This window comes from Hyalella azteca, unplaced genomic scaffold, assembly GCF_000764305.2.
Source record: "Hyalella azteca isolate HAZT.00-mixed unplaced genomic scaffold, Hazt_2.0.2 contig13343, whole genome shotgun sequence".
NCBI classification, from domain to species: Eukaryota; Metazoa; Arthropoda; class Malacostraca; order Amphipoda; family Hyalellidae; genus Hyalella; species Hyalella azteca.
Window position 1 is genome coordinate 1 of NW_025943268.1, and position 19,664 is coordinate 19,664.

The following is a 19,664-nucleotide window of genomic DNA, read 5'->3' on the forward strand; positions in this document are numbered from 1 at the left end:
TTCGAAATGTCCGCTATATCCACCCCATCCGTTGCCGGCTGCGCGCGACTATTTCCTCGATATGGGCATCGAACGTGGCTTCAGTACTCATCAACACTCCGAGATCTCGAACTAGTTGCTTCTCCTCAATTTCTGTGCCATCTGATGCCAAGTAGTGATGTGGCATCTCGATCTCTGCGCGGACACTGCATCTCATTACTTCGAACTTGGTGCCGTTGAACTGCATATTGTTCACTAGGGCCCAATCGTAGATTGACGATAGTTCATCCAGTAACCTCCCGCAGTCTAGGTCATCTGTGATCTTCATCAGCACTCAAGTATCGTCCACATATGACGATGTAGATGCGTGGGTGAGTTCCGAGTATATGTCGGCAATGTGGATGAGGAAGAGGATCGGTCCCAGCACTGAACCCTGCAGAACTCCGCTTTTCACCTTCGCTTCTCTCGATTTCGAGTTTCCAATTGTGACAGCTTGTACTCTATCTGTAAGGAAGTTGTGGATCCACCTCAACAGGCTTCCTCCTACCCCCAACAGCCTCAGCCTTCTAAAGAGCACCCCATGGTCAACTTTGTTAAAAGTTTTAGCAAAGTCCAGGTATATCACGTCCACGCCAGCTCCCATCTCCAGCTGGGCCTCAAGCAGAGGTGGGCAGTAGCGCGCTACATGTAGCGGGAGCGGTGCTGCGCTACATTTAAGCAATTGTAGCGGTAGCGGTAGCGCCCGCTACATATTTAAGTAGCGATACGAGGTTTTGCCGCTACAGCGCTACCGCTACATTTATAGATAAAGTCTTTAGATTTTACTTAATAGTATTATATATTATTCAAAAACCAGCACGATACATACATAATATAAATTACAGAATAAAACTGTACGAAAGATTTCGGTGTAATGTTGTCAACCTCAGTCTGTTACTAGTGTCAGCATGTTAGTTGTTACTTGCTAAGTTGTTACCAGTTACCACTTACAGGTATTTTTCATGTTTCAGTTTGCTTACATTTATTTTTATGTTTCACCTTCCCTACATGGATGTCTACTTTAATCTACCAATCTCAAAAATAATCCACATATATATACAAATAAAATATTGATTTTTATATGTATATGTGGATAATTTTTGAGATTGGTAGATTAAAGTAGACATCCATGTAGGGAAGGTAAAACATAAAAATAACTGTAACTTTTATTTACTGTATTTAACCCGAACTAGTAGTTCGGTTAGGTTAATTGCAATAAAGTTGCATTGATATGTTTTGAAAAATGTTTTGTTATCATTAAATGTTTATGAGTAAATCCCAGTAGCAGAACAATAAATATTTAGAGATTTCCAATAATTTTGGCCATTGTAGCGGCTAATGTAGCGGCGCTACATTTTACTGTAGCGGTAGCGGTAGCGCTCGCTACAATCTAGTGGGTGTAGCGGTAGCGCCCGCTACATTTAGAGCATGTAGCGGTAGCGGTAGCGCCGCTACATTTGAAAGTAGCGCTGCCCAGCTCTGATAACTGCATTATAATAATATAGAATAGAAGTGTCGGCACGGTAGAAATAGGCCCAGGGCCTGTTGCCGATTCTTGTACTTTTCGTGACTTGATTCCACAAGTGATCCGGCCTTTGGAACCCGATCTTTCCGTAGCTGACGATTGATTGAGATAGCTGTTGGACTTATGCCTGGTCCGTAAGGTGCTAGGCATTTTAAGACTGAACATATGCTCCTGCATAGCTTCGTCTGGACTTATTGCCTGGTCCGTAATTTGCTAGGCATTTTAAGACTGAACATATGCTCCTGCATAGCTTTGTCTAGTCAGTTCTTGGATGCGTTGAAACTCGGAGCGTCGACGATGCTATCAAGGAGGCTGTTCCTCATGTCGGTGACTCGGAGCGAGAAGAAATGCTGTCTCTAAATGTTTCAGAAACCATTGTTATTCCACAATTGAGCATTCAAATCGGGGTACATTATAGAAAATAAAACAAAAACACATTCTAGAAGAAGTTCTGAAGAAATTCTCGATTTAAATTTAATTTTTGGTTTTTAAACGGTTTTAACAGCGAATCGCAACTCTCAGGCCGATTTGTTGTCTGCTGAAGATATTGAACAACAACTTTTCATTGATCCAACAACCAAGTACGACCACACAATCTTCAGCAACAAGACGACCATGACTGATATGATCCATCGCTTAGTTTTGTAGGCTAATTTTTTCGTATTAAAAATTTTATTTAGCAACCGCAACAGCTAGCTTCAATATTCAAAACGTGTCAGCCAATCTTCGACAGAAAGTAAAGTGCAGCAAGAGTTAAATTAATTATTAATTAATTCTAAAGAGTAATTACTTGATATAGTTTCTTTAGATGTTCTGTGCGCAGCTCGTTGAATATTCATCGAGTTTTCTTACGCACGGAAAAAATTGCACTTCCTCACACGCAAAAATTTCCTTAACGCAAAGATTTCCTTTACATAGAATTGACGCTGTGACTCAGCCGACACGGCATCAGGCGTCTGTAAATAAAAGCACGCGTGGAGACGTTGACAGGGTCAGTGTGTGTTGTCATGCAACATAGGTTGGGCTGCCTTACGTCGATTGCTTGTTCGTGGAGTTTTGTTTCATATATAAGCCTAAATTAACATTGCACATAAATTTAATTAATTCGGTGTTGGAAGCTACCATAACTTCTTAATATTTTTGGTCTCAATATTTGGATAATTCAGCTATATTAGGGTTATAATTGCTGATCGACTATTATTTATCGCATTATTGTAATAATCCCTCTCCCATTGCACTCATATATTCCTACGTTTCTGCTCATGCATAAAACTCAAATTTTCAAGTTTCACTGTGCAGCTTCTTGTAGAACTTTTGTGTCATACGTTTAAGAATTTTGAAAACATTTCGCTAATGTGTTTATCGACCTGCCAACACCAGCAGCAATTTTCACTCACCTGATTACCAAAAAATCGAGCAAAAAAGTTATTAACAGAAAGCATTCTCAGGGCTTCAATCAAACTTGCAAAAAGGAAAAAAAAATCTGTCCAAGTAAACCAAAGTTTAAAAATACATACAAATTTAGAGAACGTATTCTTATTTCGATTGTATAATACAACATGTCTTCGGGTTTCCGTCTGATAACCGGAATCTCTGCGGCTCTGATGTCTCTGCTCAGTCCTGAGAATCTCGGCTCTGTACCCAACGTCAGTAGATGCGGTGCAGCGTGTATCAGCGACCCTCGATGCGGTGGATTCGTTTGGGATACACTCGAGGTGAGGGAAATTAAAAAAATAAAATAACTTACGAGACAGAAAACGTGAGTTCACATGAGTTGTTCTTTTTCATGAAAATCTACCTTTGAATTTACTTTAGAGAATGATATCGGGAGCGCATGCGACTTTCACGAAATTTCTGGCACCACACCCACAGCTTTCGTTCGAGGGTTTAAATTGGGCCCATTGCATGTAAAAGTATTTTAGTAAAAAATTATTGACTGGAAACTCAACTATATAAAAAATTCGAATAGTTTATTGTTTATTTATCTGATCAGCCGGTGGCATGCAAGTTTGTGGTGGACCGAGATGAAGCAGGCGCTGAGTGGGAGATCGTCCAACAGGCCTATACCTACTAACAACATACGACAATGCAACCTTGGTCGAGATTCCTGCTCCTCTGCACTTATCTTGGCAGTAAGTTATATAAGAAAATTTTTTCATGTCTAACTTCTGTTTTGTGAGGTATGGCCAATGTATTTTTTTTTCGATCAAATATAAGGTGAACTCACGAGCTTTTGATAACTGACGACTGACGAGTGAAAATAATGCATTCGGTTTCTGAATAAATTTTCAGAGGTTAGCCATTGAAGCTAAAAAAATGTAACAATGCGCCTATGATAAATCATAGGTTAGTGTTGATTATTATGACATGTTTATGATAATTACTGCTCGAGAGTGCGAAATGCGCGTTCTTTCTACAGAGTACCTAATGCAAATGAAAATTGGACTTGATGGCCAAATGAATACCTGCAGATATTTGATTTGTTCAGTTTAATTTGGCTTGAAATCTATTTTTCATATGTTGACGCTCATTTCAGACAAGCGTCCAAGGAGTGTGCTGACAAGGGCGCCAGACTCGTCACGTACCCTCGTAACGTAAAGGTAAGATTACCAACTAAAATTTCTCCAGTAGTGAACAATATTAACGAATAGCATTTAGTTATACACTTGAAAACTTCACTCAAATCTTCTTTTTCTTTGAAAACATATTGTTTGCTTCTATATTCAAGATATAATTATTTTAGCAATTCGATTTTGAAATTCTATTTATTCATTTTGTGGGAAAACTTACTATTGACTATATGATCAAATTATATATTTTCTCTATACAATACATTTTATTCATGCAGCCCGCTTTCATTCAGGAACGAGTGGCACTGACCATCAGACGTCAAAGTTGGTTCTACGTAGACCTCCAGCGTCAGGATGATGGTAGTTACTCGTCAGTCAACACAAACATGGTCCTACCAAGCGACCATGACTTTCAGTGGTACCACAACAACCCGCATGGAGGGTCTGAAAAGTGCTTGGGGATGGGAGGTTCTTACTTGGAAACGTTCGACTATCCTTGTGATCGGGTTGACGATTGGGACTACAGCGTGTTTTGTCTTGTAGAATAAGCGCTGCTATTGACTTCATTGATGTTTTACTTATAAATTGTTGTTGTTGCATGTAAATTTCTTTCGCGTGGGTCAACAATAATTGATCTAAGCAGATCCAAGACGCAGGCTGTGTTCTCGCACGCGACAAAAATGAGTTGAGTTCAATCCTGTTGTCTCGTTTAATAAATTCCGATTTATACAAGGACTAAACCACGACATGTGTTAGTACAAACAACGTGACGCGAAGATGTCAACTGACTAGAATTTTTTCATTATATACGTTGAAGTTGCTCGTTAATAAACATTGGATATTTGCATTAATACTCGTTTGTGTCCCTTGATTTTGGATGGCTCACTCATTCTCTACTTTTATACTAAAGCTCTCAATCTGAACCCTGAACAGTCTTTATTTGGTTAAACACTACAGCATTCTTGCTTAATTGTTTTTGGTACATGCGTATATATTCTCGGCCAGCCCACTTGTTAGATGGGCTCGGCCAGCCCATCTAACAAGTCATACTGTCAGCGTCGCTTAGACCAAATTTGGCCCATTGACTAACCTACTCATAGCAGAATACTTGCAGCTTGCCAGGACTTTGAACCCCCAACTCACTGCTCCAACCTTGCTATAGTCTCATCTACTTCGCCCTTTTTGACCAGGACTTTTATATTTAGTTTACCGCAGTACAAGTTGCCTAGCTCGTTACTTCGTGATCACGTTACTAAACGCGTAATCTTGCTCAAGTAGAAAAATTATTAGCTGCAGTTTTGATGTTTCGATCTTAAGCCTTCTTCCACCGACAAGAAGACGATCGATGCAGGTAAATGAGTACAAGGAAAGTTTTATCTGCAAACGTTATTCTAGGCCACAAATAGACAATTCTGAGAGAAGAAGACAGGACGTGGCGTGTGCACAGTCAATTGATATGCCGTCATTTTAGCTCACGTGGCCGGGCGCCAAACGGACTTGCCGCAGACAGTACAAAATTATCACTATATTATATTGTAGATAGTTTATTGAAATTATTATTGAGGGATTTAGTACGATTATTAAAAATCTTCTATTATAGACTGTTTAAGTTGTAATTTCACCAAGAACTAAAGAGAAAATCAATAAATAAATTAATAAAAACAAAAATAAGAGCTTTCAAATTTTTTATAAACTATTTGTTATATCATATGGTCAAATGCTTACAATATCTTTATAAATTACTATCTTATGAAGATGTAATACAATAATTCGATGATTCTATTACGTAAAGAGTATTTTAACAATCAAGTGTCATCAATTTAAACATGCCGTAACAGTCTACCAGGAGTAATTTGCAGTTCAAATGGAGTTTCCTGTTGTTGACAAGTTGGCATCCTTCTGAGGTATCTTCGCCTTGCCTGCTTTCCTGTCGCATGTATGCCGTATGCGGTGTCGGATGCGAGCGTATCTATGTACTATCGCACTGAAAAACGAATAACATATATATAACTAATTTTGTTTTCTTTGCGACCAAATCGGTATAAAAATTCTTACTTTTTTCGAAATTTTTTCCTTCGAGCACCGGGTTGCTACACGACCATTATTTGTGAAATATAATTATTATATATAGTATTGGGCAACAATTTTAAACCCTACAATAAAGCGCTATTTAAATTTACTACTATAAAATACAAATTATTGAAGTATGTGAATGCTAAATTTTCATATACTGTAATTACTATTACGATATTCCACTATATAAAATATTGTAATTATGGAACGCTCTTCCGCAACGTCCGTCTCTGACTTCGTAGGCATTGACAGTTTGCACTCAGCACTGCTTCACTGCTGGGAGGAGACACCTCCAACTGCCCTGCCTGGCCGCACATCTGCAAAGCTGTTGAAGAATTCATTGGCAAAACTCATCGATTCCAGCCCTGAGACCTAATAAATGAGCAGATTGCGGTAATACTTTAGATTAAGTGCATCCAAAAAAGGGGTTTTTAGGTCTAGGTTTTTCCGGCCGCCGGACGGACTCGAAACATTGAAAAAAAACCTAGCCGATCAACCTAGCCGAAAACCTCGCAGGTTAGGTCCAGTTGGGAACAGGTTCCATTAAAAATTTCCGATGCCGACCTCCAAAAACGGATTTCAGATTCTTAATCTACACCCCAAAAAACATATAATTTAAAAAACACACTTTTTTGGATTCACTTAATCTAAAGTAATACTAATACCTCCATTACATGCAGGGGCGGAGGGGCCCAGGGCAGTGGTGAGTGCCTGAGTGGTGGCCTTCGGCAGGCGACCCATTTACCTATTAGGTAGTTGATGCTTGATGCCCGGCATAGTGGCAAAGCAGTGAGTTTTCTAGACTCTCCTTCAAGTTCAATTTTGGTCATATATGTAGACCAGTTAAGTATCATGGATACCAGCATCATCATACATAAGATATTGGTTTAAATTTTGAGTAGCCCTAAATTAGAAAATAAAAATGAATGGCTTCTAAAAAATCACTGATTTGCCCCTATGCAGTCAATGGGTATATTAGATACGATTGAAAATAGTAATAGGGAAGGATATCTTCCAAATTGGGTGAGCAGACAACTTACAACTATATAGTAGGTATATGCCACAAATTTATTCATTACCATATAAGTAGCTAACAATTCTAAGTGACTGTCTGTTCAATTCAAACACCTTTCGTTTGAGAATTAATTGGATTGTAATTTTCAAGAGCTCATGGAGTGCTCTTCTGTGTCAGTCTAAGGCATGTTGGACTGGCGAGGCTCTGGTGAGGTGATCCCAGAAGCAGAGTAGCTGGGATCTGTTTTCAGTGATGAGTGATGGTCATGGGTGAAGTGTGAACCACCTGGCACCAGAGCTGAGCCTGAGCCGAAGCAAGGTGCCGCCCCCCAAAAGGGGGAAGAGATTCACTGCATTCTTGCGGCGACTCTTTTGTGGCTGTTGCAGGTCACGCGGCAAGAGCGACGGTGGCCAGTGAATGGTAGCACCCAATTCTTGAGGAGTTGGGGCACTGTGGCCGCTGCCTTCATCTTCTAGACTTATACTGCTTTGCTCTTGGGGGGAGGGGGTACTCCCTTTGGGACGAGTTTGTCTACCGTTTAGATGTTGCTGTGCAGCACAAGGGGGACATAGTTTCTTAGGATGGGGTAATAGGGACCCCAAATCAAAAAAAAAAAAAAATCCCACCTACTTTGGAGTTTGGATAGGGAGCAGGTGTGGAATACTACCTATCCAAGTTATCCATGCCTGTGCTCCACTTTCCAGGACCAATTGGGAATTTCACTTCCCTCAGCTCAGCTCTGCTTACTGGCTAATGAGAGTGGAGAGATTTTTTCTCCATTTCCTGATCTAGTTTCAAATTTTATTCAATATCAATGATATAGCCTAATGCTGGTATCCAGGGACCAGGAATAAATTCAGGCAGATGTTACTAGTCCAAAAAAAGTCTCATAGACTTGTGTCAGACTGTCAGTTGTGTCTTGTGTGCCACTGTCAGAGTGTTAGTAAGACATTCACTTTGTGATAATGCAGTGGTTCCCAATTTCCCAAAGTGGCAGTGCCCCTTGTGCTGGGGGGGGGGGGGGNGGGGGGGGGAAGATCTGTGGGCTGTGGGAGGTGGTGAGGAAGAAAGGGGAGGTAGCCACAGCCTCACAGGTAGAAGGGGCCCCCGGGGTTGGCAGTCAGAAGTTTGAATGTTTGTTTGACAATTTGCTCACATTCACACAAGTGACACAACAGGTGCAACCGTGCAACACATGACTCCCTACAAAGGCAGTGATGTGTGTTTTACCCAGATCTGTTTTTTTTAACTTCTCATGGGTCCTGGGAGGCTGGGTTTCTAGTGTAAATTTTTACAAATATTCAAAGTCTGTGTTTTTGTGTGCTTGTGGGGGGGGGGTATATTATGTATGTAAATATTACATTTCTGACTGTCTGTGGGTGTGGGAGGGGGGGGCACTAGGAATTCACTGGGTAGCCAAAGGCCAAGGGGGTACCACTGCACTAGGCTGCAAAAGTTTGGGAACCTCTGTGATAATGTGACCTTCAGTCCTTGACACAGACAGATCACAGATGTGCTAATTTTTTGAATGTGCAGCAGAATTGGGCTTGAGCAGATGCGTACTGGCCTAATGGAGAAATATATATGTTTTACTACAGAATTAGTCAATTAGGTAATTTATCAGTTTCACCCAAGTCCTAAAATTTATATTTATTTACTTCACCTAGTTCACCATACTAAAATGTTGCTGTATGCAGAAATTGCAGATAGAAGGCCCATATGAGTGATGTGAATCTTGTGACACTGACAAAGCACATTCAGCAATCTTTTTTAAACACTACACTGACTACAAGTACAGTGTCTGTAAGTTGCCAATTATATTATATGGGAATCATTGGTTCATCACATTAGTTTCTTGAGCATAAATGGCAGTGCATGGCACAGTGTCACTGTGCCACAGGGCTCAGAGACTGGCACAGTGGCACAGACCACAATTGCCACTTCTAGTGTATGGTAGTCCAGTGCTGCAGTTAGCTGTTATGTGCATTGTGCATTTAGTATTTAGGTAATGCAATTTTGAATGTCATTTATAGATGTTCGTTACCATTTCTCTGGAAAAATTTTCAATGTAAACATCAAATATATATATGTGTATATTGTACAAAGAAATATAGTTTGACAAAGTGATTTTGTCTGAGAATTCAAATTTCATTGAAAAATGGTTAATTTGAAACATTCTTTGGGATTTGTATTATAGAAAAAAGTAATGCTAAACTTCTCACAGAGTCAATATATAAAATTATATAATTCCCTGATCCTTTTCTATTCCAGAGTATATTTGTTGATATCTAAATTCCATAAGACATACTTCATGGCAGCCTCCTTTATTTTAAATTTATCCTCAAAATTTCAACTACCCAGTCAACATTTGGGTTTAGTGAGACGCAACTGCCTCTCAATTAATTATTATAGATATGAAATTGCTCCATACAAATCATTGCGCACGCATTCTGTAGATTGTAGCTTGTTGAACTCATGCTCTGAAAAACGGGCTGAGTTGAAATCTCATCTCTTGAGGCATGTAAGGCCAATGTTTTTAGGAACAAGTATCTTCTTGCCACTAAGTGTACCAGGCTTGGTCTCCAAAGAAAATACTGGCACTGCATGGCATGCTCCTCCCCTCATGCAGTGCCTCAGTCTTCGCTGGATGTCCAAGAGCAAGGGTGGGGGCAAAGGTAAGAACTGTTTTTATACTTTGAGCTAATTTGATTATTGTTGGTGGTTTATCTAGAATAAACCTGACATTTTCAGCTTTTTCTTCACTATTATCAGGATAAAACTGGCTTGGGTACCAATATTTACTTGTGAAAATCCTAAATTTAACATAACTTGGTATAGGTATAACAAGGTTCCAAGCCTCCAAGTAATTGCAAATTCTTTAGCGTCTTTGTTCTAAAAATTTATTTCATGTTTTAGGACATGTTTTTGTAATTGATTTGCTATACATGTGATTTTTTGTCTTCATAAGGTTGTGCTAGGCTGTGATCAAGCCTCATTGTTACCATGATATTCATTAATGATCCTTAAATATTGTCTCTTTGCCTGCATTGTTTAAAAGCAAATTTATTGCTTCTGGTATGATCAAACAATAGATTTTTTTATCATTATTCATGTGCATCTTGATTTGCACTTGAAAATAATCCTCATGAAAGCTACAAGGCTGGATTGAAGTGCAGGCAAGGGCAAGTCAGTGATCCATTTGACAGCAGAAGAAATGTCCTCAGTGGTGAATGAAAAGCAGCTGCTTCAGGAAATGGACAGTCTTGTTGAAGACTTCCGGCAGCAACTTATTTCTGCTGTTGCTGTCAGAACTAATGTTGGTAAGTTGTGAGTTCTGCAAATATGTTGGCAGGTTTTGAGTACTAGTGGTCATATTTGTATGTTGTGATTGCAATCTTGTTGGGAGTTGTATTGGTAATTAATTTGCGAGTTATTCCTTTTATGTTACCAACAAAAATTGAAGAGCTATGAAAGGTTTGCTTTAAACTTTTTGCATCTTTATAAAACCTCACACTTGAGTTTGGTACAATAGAGCAATTGTTATGGTCATGCTGTTAGTAAGCAGTCTGCCACATCTAAAACTAATTATTGCAATGAAACATTTTTATTGAGATGGTCTGTCAGCACTATTGCAGGATACTGCAGGAATATACTAATATACTGCAGGAATGCGCCAATATTATATTACTGCAATAATGCTTGGTGTGTTGAGGCAGTTTGGAGGCGCTGCCAGTGGAGTTGGAAGGCGACACCTTTCCCCTAAGCGAGATTGCTCAGGTGAGGGCCTGATTACTGATAAGCCAAGCTAAAAATAACTGATAAGCCAAGTTCAAATAAATATTGGTTTAAAAATTGCAAAAAATTCTGTTATTAGTGGCAAACTGTCAGAACTCAGAAAACAAAACTTTTACCATTTCCATTAAAAAGTATTATTACATGCTACCTCTATTTTATTATTCAATATGTACCTGTGCACCAATTAAATTCATGTATTCCCCACTGGCTCTCACTACCATGTGTTACAGGTGCACCGCAAAGGTCCTCACCTGGTAGTGCTCGACTGCTCTGCCTTCCCCCAGGCGACCAAGGGTGTTGTTGACGTCATCCTCGCCTCTGGCATGAATCTCAGCCCCCAGCAAGAGGGCACCCGCATCGCCGTGCCCCTCCCAAAGTGGGTGCCCAGTGGGGGCCTTAGCTTAGGAAAGTGTAGCATTCAGTGTAGCTTGTAGTTCATTACAGGGTCATGCGGGTGCATTTGGAGGCGCTGTTGCAATGTAGCTTGTGGCACAGTGAAATGTATGGTACACACGTGTAGTGTGTAACGTACTGTCCAATATTGTGTGTGGTGCACATTACAGAGTGACGTGAGAGCAACGGCAAATGCTACAGTTATGTGTGTGGTGCACATTACAGAGTGACGTGAGAGCAACGGCAAATGCTGCTGCAGTGTAGCGTGTGGTGCACAACACAGTTTAGCATGTGGTTCAGTATAGCGTGTGGTGCATAATACAGTTTAGCATGTGGTTCAGTATAGCGTGTGGTGCAGAATGTATAAGTTGCCAATTACAGAGTGACGCGTGAGCACCGGGAAGGACTGCTGCAGAAGGCTAAGGTGCTGGGACAGCGCTGCAAGGACGAGCTACGGCAACAACACAATGCCTGCGTCAGGAAGGTTAAGAGCAAGGAGGGGCAGGTCTCAAGTGACCTCATCTTCAAAGTCACGCTCAAGGTGGGGCAAGATGACGTAGTTGGCATATGTTTAGTACGTGCGTTTTCAAGGTTTGGTTTGAAGACCTTCATGGCATATATTTCGTACCTACGTTTTCACGTAGTGTAGACTATATTTAGCTGCTCCGCCACACATATACACATGTACACATGTACTCCGCCATCTTGTACACATGTACTTAGCAGGTTTTGAGATCAAACATACCTACTTGGCATATATTGTGTAGGTATCTTTTCAAGGTGCAGCAAGTGTGTATTTGAGCGAGTTTTGATAGTATGGCACTATGTGTTCACAAAAGTGCACAGAACCCAATTCCTTAGCATGCGTCCTGCCCTCAGGTAAAGGAGCTACTGGACGAGCGCATACGAACTGTGGACGAACTGCTGGCCGCTAAGCAGACAGAGCTGCTTAAACCCTAGCCCTCTGTAGACCTCTGCAGCCCACTGCCCCGCCCTCGGCAGCCCACTACCCCTCCATCTGCAGCCCACTGCCCCTCCATCTGCAGCCCACTGCCCCTCCATCCGCAGCCCACTGCCCCTCCATCTGCAGCCCATTCGCCCTCTGCAGCCCACTGCCCCTCCCTCTGCAGCCCACTACTCTTCCACCTTAATCGCTATTCCATCATACCCAACCCTTCCAGCCCCAGCGCTTCAAAGCATTTACCTTCGTTCTACTTATTTTTTAATAATTGATCTGTAAAATAAAAAGTAAATTTGATGCGTATCGAAATATATCCTCAGAGCAATGTATTATGGTCATGAATTTCCCGTTATGCCGACGAGTTTGTTGATATTGATACAATCTGCCACTTCTATCTCCCGAGTATTTTGTTGCAGGTTGCTTATACTATTGGCGTAATCGTCAAAGAAAATGATATATCTAGAAAATATTCTTTGTTAAATACAACTACCGCAATTGAAACGCTACTGCAAAGTTCACGATCATCTTACGCCGTATTGCCTTTAGCCTGGACATCGTTCAAACCAATCTGCAAAATTAAGAGTTGCGGAAACTTGCGTTCATTGATTGGCATGGAAATATTTACACCGTCTTTACTATGTTAATAGGATATAATGATTATGGTGCGAAAAAATAGTATAAAACCAATGATGAAATGGATGATCACCTCGATGAACCACAAATCGTTAAAGATACGTATATGAAAGGGTTATGAACTGTGCTTGGAATATGCAACGGTATACAACATTAGAAAAAATTTGCATTTCTCAACGTCACTAACTGGTAAAAACCAGTATATTTATGATACAAATTTAGTTTTAATTAGGTCTTGTCATAAAACCGGATTTTACAGCTGGATACGAGTCCCGAACGTCGAAAGTCGGCAACAGGCTAAACGCGGCCTATTCGTAATGGTGTCGGGAGAAGTAGTCTGCAATCACCAGCTTCTTCTCACCGTCCTGAAGTGTTTACCACGCACATATTCTGTATACTTATAATTGGTGAGCCGCATAAAGAGCGCGTAGTATGGATATTTATTATTAGTAAAAAGGGCGCATAATCTGAATCCTTTTCATCCTTGGAACGCTCACAGAACGCGTAATATGGATGCTATCCTTGCAATATCATTATTTACGTAGCAACTACAATATAGTGTATACTCCCCAGCTAAGCTGGCAATCAATTCCTTGGGCTGCCGGGCTTAAATAATGTACAACTTTGCGTTTATTGAATGTCGCTTTTTCCTCGGGACTGATCGTCTTGCTAATTGAGTCCCAGAGTCAAGTTCCACAAAGCAGTACTTTTCATGTCTGACGTCATAAGAACTTTATAATAATTATCAAATTTTCTCTGCAATCATGCTAAATGATACTGAGATAGTTTAAATTATACGATAAATGCTTATTCATTTTTGTTCATAAGAAATATTTATCTTAAAAGTGAATGGCAACTTAGAAACAGGGCCGACTAGTGTGTCATTTACGATGGTACGGACAAGAAAACAATAATGCTTTAATAATAAATTTATTAATGGAAGCAAAATTTGTTGGCAAATATAATGCAAGATCCCGAGAAAACTTCCGGATCATTCAGCGAGGCAGAAGAGACTAAAGTCCCATTCATCCACCAAGTTACAAGGATAGTCGTACACTACCATCGGGATACCTCCCATCCCGATGCACTTCTGAGTCCCATTATTGGGGTTACCTCGCAGCCACTGGAAGTCATGGTCGCTTGGTAGGACCATGTTTGTGTTGACTGACGAGTAACTACCATCGTCCTGACGCTGGAGGTCTACGTAGAACCATCGGTGACGTCTGATGGTCAGAGCAACTCGTTCCTGAATTAAGGTGGATTACATGAATTTACCACAAAATTGTGTCACTTGATCTCGTTGGTCAATAGTCAGTTATCTTGCATTCAAATTTTTGCTTTTACGAACGATGTTTTCAGATCACATTCATGAAATTCATGATCGAGATTAGAGAACATAACACAAGAACATGAAATTGTTTCTATTTATTAAGCTAAGAAGGGATGATTTTCAAATTATTCTAGCTGAATACCTTTAGAGTACGTGGATAAGTGACGAGTGTCGTGCCCTTGTCTGCACACTCGTCGAATGCTTGTCTGAAAGCAAAGAAAATTCCTCATCGGCTGAATAATGCCCAGAAATGATTGCCCTTTTAGAACGTTTCACACCTAAACTGTAACATTCACATTATAAGTTCTTAGCAAAATTCACATTTGAAAAAATGTTCGTCATAAATTTACATATATTATAGTTTAAATCCCAGAATTAGATATTGCTTAATTAGAATAATACACTGCTAAGTTTGCCAGGAGGATTTTCTCTTCTCAAATTTAATTAGATAATCGAAAATTTAAGCGTTTCCGTATTAGTTATTTGGTCTCGTCCAAGAAACACGAAACACCATTGTGAAAGGATTATCATGTAAAATAAAATAACAACACAACACATCTCAGAAATTTAACGTTTCTGAATAAATAATTTAACTTACTGCCAGGACATGTGCAATGGAGCGTTGATCTCAACCAAAGTTTTGCCGTCGTAGGCGGTGATCATGTAAGCATCGGAGACGAAGGCCGACACCGCGCGACTTTCATACGCTTCCACCACGAACTGACACGGCGAAATAACAGGTCGGATGATGGGGTGAACGCCACGTTAGCTGATGGGTTGAATAATAGATAATTGGGTTAACAACAAGCTTGATGATGGGATGAACAACCATTCAGGAGATGGGGTGAATAGGTCAGGCTACGGGGTAAACAATTGGTCATTGACATTTAGCCTAAATACGATAGCAGCAGGTAAATTTGACCCAAGGTAATCCCAAGGATAATTCCCCTTGGGATTACCCAAGGTAAACCCCCTTGGGATTACCTTGGGTAGTCCCAAGGATGATGGTTTTGACTACATGTCGTGCAGTGCCGTCAGCGCGGTTATCGGTAACTTTACGTCCCAAATAGATAAAGATTATTTACGGGAAAAGAAATGAAGAATTATAATAATAAAATACCGGTATTATGAAATTAATGGTGATTTTAGCATCATTATCTTGGAGAAAATTTGAATTCAACTTGACATCAATGACTGCAAAAAAGTCAAGTGTTGTTTAGAAGTTGTACTAGATATAATTTCTTATTCAAGTATCAAGGAATCCCGTTCAGTTGAAATCAATAAATGCGAATCGACCGTTTACTTCTTTTAGAAAACTGGTCTGGTTATTATCAGAGCTAATAGCCGTTCATTTTTTATTCCATGTTCCAACATTTTGAAAAGTGTTGAATAAAAAACGACTTGAAATTTTGACCGCAACAAACGCACGAAGCAGTTTTTCGTAAGGTAAATTCCTAATATTGAGCCATATATAAGGTAGTTTCTTTTAAGTTTCTTTTAAAAATCTATTAACGTATTCATTTTCCCTCACCTGGTTGGCATCAAAAACGAATCCACCGCATCGAGGGTCGCTGATACACGCTGCACCGCATCTGCTGACGTTAGATACGGGGCCGAGATTATCAGGACTGAGCAGAGACATCAGAGCCGCAGAGACCCCAGTAATTAGGCGGAAACCCGAAGACATGGCGGGTCTATTATATATACAATTGAATTATGAATTCACTGTGACTTATAATTAATGTGAATTTTTCCTTAGATACAATTGAACACTATAATGAAAGTCTGGAAGAAGCAGCATCCGTAATTTTTTTCTTAGGAATATATTTTTTGCAAATTAACTAGTAAGAAAAGTAACAATTAGTAAGTGAATCACCGAATTAGAGTTCTTCATAAAAATAAAAATGTTGCAATAAAAAAAATAACAGAGACTTGTAAATAATACAGAATTAGAGGCACTTTAAAAATGGCCTAAATCAGCGACCTACAAAAAGGAAATCGTGTCCAATAATAATGAGACGGGAATGATTGAGCTGTCTTTGCAATAAGGATGTGAAACTAGAGCACTATTATAAACACCAGCTGTGATTCATTACAAAAACCAAAATATCATTAGAGATCCGCGGGGCGCACACCCAATCTCTACCGACGCTCTAAGCCAACTGACGCGGTGAAGGATAGGGATTATAAGTCTGGTTTACGTCCACTTACATATTAAAAATCATGTGTACTCGAATAAAGTAAGTATTTCCAGACTCTTGAATACTCTCATGGAAATTTCAAAAGAAACAAAAGAACATTGCAAAATTTATTCAAATTTAATAACATGGAAAGTAGATCAATTAACAACAACTAAATAATTAATTCTACTCATACAAAATTACTAAATATATATTTTGTATGGTGTTTTCTTCGTTGAAAATTAGGACCCATCTGGCTACCTGCTGATTATTTTCGCTGATATAGCAGAATTTCGCATCTTGCTGCAGTCTCAAACCCGCAACTCGTAACTCCAATCAAGACCATTTTGCCACACCGCGACAGAATAGGTATTTTTTTAGTGCGATTCAGTTATTTAAAAATGCTTGTGAAAATCTTACTGCGTCGAAAAAATATAATTTCGTGAATCTTTATATTATAAAGTAATTTTTTTGGTTAATGGGGAATAAAGAAAACATAAAATTTTTAACTTTAGCGCCAGCACCACAATCTACCACACAAATTATTACATTGAATCTATTTAATGTGAACATCAGAAACTTCATTGTCAGTGCAGGAGAAACGAGCACACATGATATATTTTTAACGTGCACATATTTAGTTGAAAGGTCGAATGAATGAATATTTATTTAAATGGAATAACTGAATTATTTCTGTTCGTATTTGCATTTAAAAAATGTCGTTTAGTTAGACTTAGTTGTACGTTCACTCCCTCTTCCTGTTTATTCGTTTATTGTGCCTCTTCTTCTTTATATGTTACCCTTTCAATTTCTTATTCTATACCTATAAAACTTTAGCTGGACCTAATGTTGAGGAATGTATTCCTAATGATTTTGTTTGTCATATACAATTAATTTTTTGTGAAGAAATAAGTTATTAATTTTCTTCAAAAGTTTTCTTTAAAAAATGATTGATTAATACATCAGAAATAATTCAGAAATGTGCGATGGGATAAACGAAAATAAGAGTGTGAAGTGATAAAAGGTAATTCTGCATTTTATTATTGACTGACTAATGCTCGCTATCTGAACAGAGAATCCTTTTAAAAGAAACGGACGCAGCTATAAAATTATTCATCTGAAGCCAAGAACAGAAACAGGTCTTTGAGCATCACGGCTAACTTACCAGAGGTCTTTCACAAACTTTTTATTGAGGTGGATGTCTGAGATGATAATATGTGATCAGTTTTCTTTAGTCACATGAAGCGTTTCTTGTACAAGTCGTAATTACAAGCCAGGTATCACTATGAATTAATGACATCAATATAAAAAACAATTTCAGTTCTACCTTCCACTGCCCGCTCGCAAAACGGGATTACAAAAATATAATACATACTGTGTACATGTAAGAAAAACATATTTCAGATATTTTTTTAATCTCATCCTCTAAAATGAGCTGACGTATAAGAACTTTGAATGGATAACTTGCATAGCTGATGTTCGCAGTTTAATTCGTTCGATTTTGCAGGAGAGGCGTTTCTGCATGGGTGTTTGTGGGTGCAGGTCTTTTCAATGAATTTTTACCGTTCAACTGCTCTAAACTGAACTGAATCGAAACTTTTCATAACAAACAGTTTCGCTGTACCCACTTACATAATTTTAATATACGAACAATCAATAGAGCTTAACGATTTGAACACATTGACTCATTATTCATTAAACAGCATACTCGTATTTCACTCGTATTCCTAAGTCCTCCATTGCTAAGTTTTTCCTTCCATCGAACTTAGTACGGCACCTAAGTACACTTGTATCTTTACTTTTGTTAGATCCGCGAAAAGTACATCAAAATTGGCTAAATATATTTGCATATTCTGCCTCGCGAAAGCAATTAGTTTATTTAACTTGTTTTCATCGTTCCAACTTATTCAGGTTATATATGTTGCTGCACCACATTCCTGAGGTGTCCAAGTTGAGCTCACACCTCGGGGCAAAGTTTGAGGCGGCGGAGGGGGGGGTCCTAGCCCCCAAATAATAATAATAATAATAATAATAATAATAATAATAATAATAATAATAATAATAATAATAATAATAATAATAATAGCGGTTTCAGCGTTTATTAGGCCGTAGGCCTGTCGCCGATTCCTAACATCGCAGAACATTCACAGCATTTTGCGGTCTCGAAGGACCGCAATCGGCACAGCATTTTGCGGTCCTTGCCGATTCTGACCAGAAACTGGCGCACAGAGCTGGGGTCGAACCCGCGCCTCTCTGCGCCAATCTTGGTACTCTGAACTTAAATCTTTCTGTTTCTTTAATCTTTTTTTAATCTTTCTGTTCTCTCGAAATTTCCTCTAAAAAATCCATCTGATCACGGTAAACTTGAAAAGAATGTACTTTTTTCTCCGATAATTGTTTGCATTATCCTCGTATTACAACAAAAAAACATTCAAAGAGTTTTAAAGTAACTCCAAGTCAACTTTTAACTGCTGGGATCTCTTTCGAATTCTATTATGCATTTCTTAGAAGCGCAACTGCCATCCGTAATCAGTAGCCACAGTCTCTTGAATTGTTTAACATTTATTATAACTTGAATTCCATTTTTGTTCTGTAAACTCAAGTACAAACCATTTTTAGTATATTAATATTATTTTTTATTATATATTACTATTATTACCAGGTGGCAATTTTATGAGCGCTGGCAAACTCTAACGCCCAGTCTCAGTTGCACGATGCCTCAACACTCAGAGTGTGGCGTGTGACAATCAATACTCAGAGTGTGGCGTGTGACAATCAAATGTGACAATCACCACTCAGAATGTGGCGTGTGACAATCAACACCCAGAGTGTGGCGTGTGACAATCAATACTCAGAGTGTTGCGTGTGACAATCAACACTCAGAGTGTGGCGTATGATCGTTATAATTGTGCACAAATAGAGAGATCATTCGAACTATATAATCTACGATGTCATGAAAGGTGCAGCGTCCACTACATATATTTCAGTTTATATACAAGAAATTCAGCCATCTTGGGGTTTGTCTATTCCACTTTTTCGTAAGTCACTTGTGCTTCTGGGTATTTTTTTCATAAGTATATTGAAGAATATTTCAATTACACAGAATTTTCCCTTTCTTCTGTTCAAATATTAGTTCGTTGATCGTTCTGTTCACAGAATTAAAATAAACGA

At 39.1% G+C, this 19,664-nt stretch overlaps 2 protein-coding genes and 1 long non-coding RNA gene across 3 annotated transcripts; 2 read left to right on the forward strand and 1 right to left on the reverse strand.

Annotated features, from left to right (window-relative positions):
- The first annotated feature begins 3,024 nt into the window (after nucleotides 1-3,024).
- Nucleotides 3,025-4,964, forward strand: LOC108667251. The gene is made up of 4 exons (XR_001930542.2): nucleotides 3,025-3,258; nucleotides 3,537-3,675; nucleotides 4,080-4,143; nucleotides 4,407-4,964. It is a non-coding gene; the product is annotated as an uncharacterized LOC108667251 (long non-coding RNA).
- Nucleotides 4,965-9,472: 4,508 nt separating this feature from the next.
- On the forward strand, nucleotides 9,473-12,477 carry LOC108667250 (ribosome-recycling factor, mitochondrial). The gene is made up of 6 exons (XM_018154253.2): nucleotides 9,473-9,876; nucleotides 10,378-10,521; nucleotides 10,914-10,978; nucleotides 11,227-11,372; nucleotides 11,771-11,930; nucleotides 12,269-12,477. The coding sequence occupies exons 1-6, from the start codon at nucleotides 9,513-9,515 to the stop codon at nucleotides 12,347-12,349; spliced, it is 960 nt and encodes a 319-aa protein (XP_018009742.1). The 5' UTR covers nucleotides 9,473-9,512; the 3' UTR covers nucleotides 12,350-12,477.
- A 1,429-nt stretch (nucleotides 12,478-13,906) lies between these two features.
- Nucleotides 13,907-15,038, reverse strand: LOC108667252. Its single transcript, XM_018154254.2, has 3 exons — nucleotides 14,912-15,038; nucleotides 14,456-14,519; nucleotides 13,907-14,229 (listed from the first exon to the last, which is right to left on the reverse strand). Exons 1-3 carry the CDS (start codon nucleotides 14,974-14,976, stop codon nucleotides 13,975-13,977), a joined length of 384 nt encoding a protein of 127 aa, XP_018009743.1. The 5' UTR covers nucleotides 14,977-15,038; the 3' UTR covers nucleotides 13,907-13,974.
- Nucleotides 15,039-19,664: the final 4,626 nt, after the last annotated feature.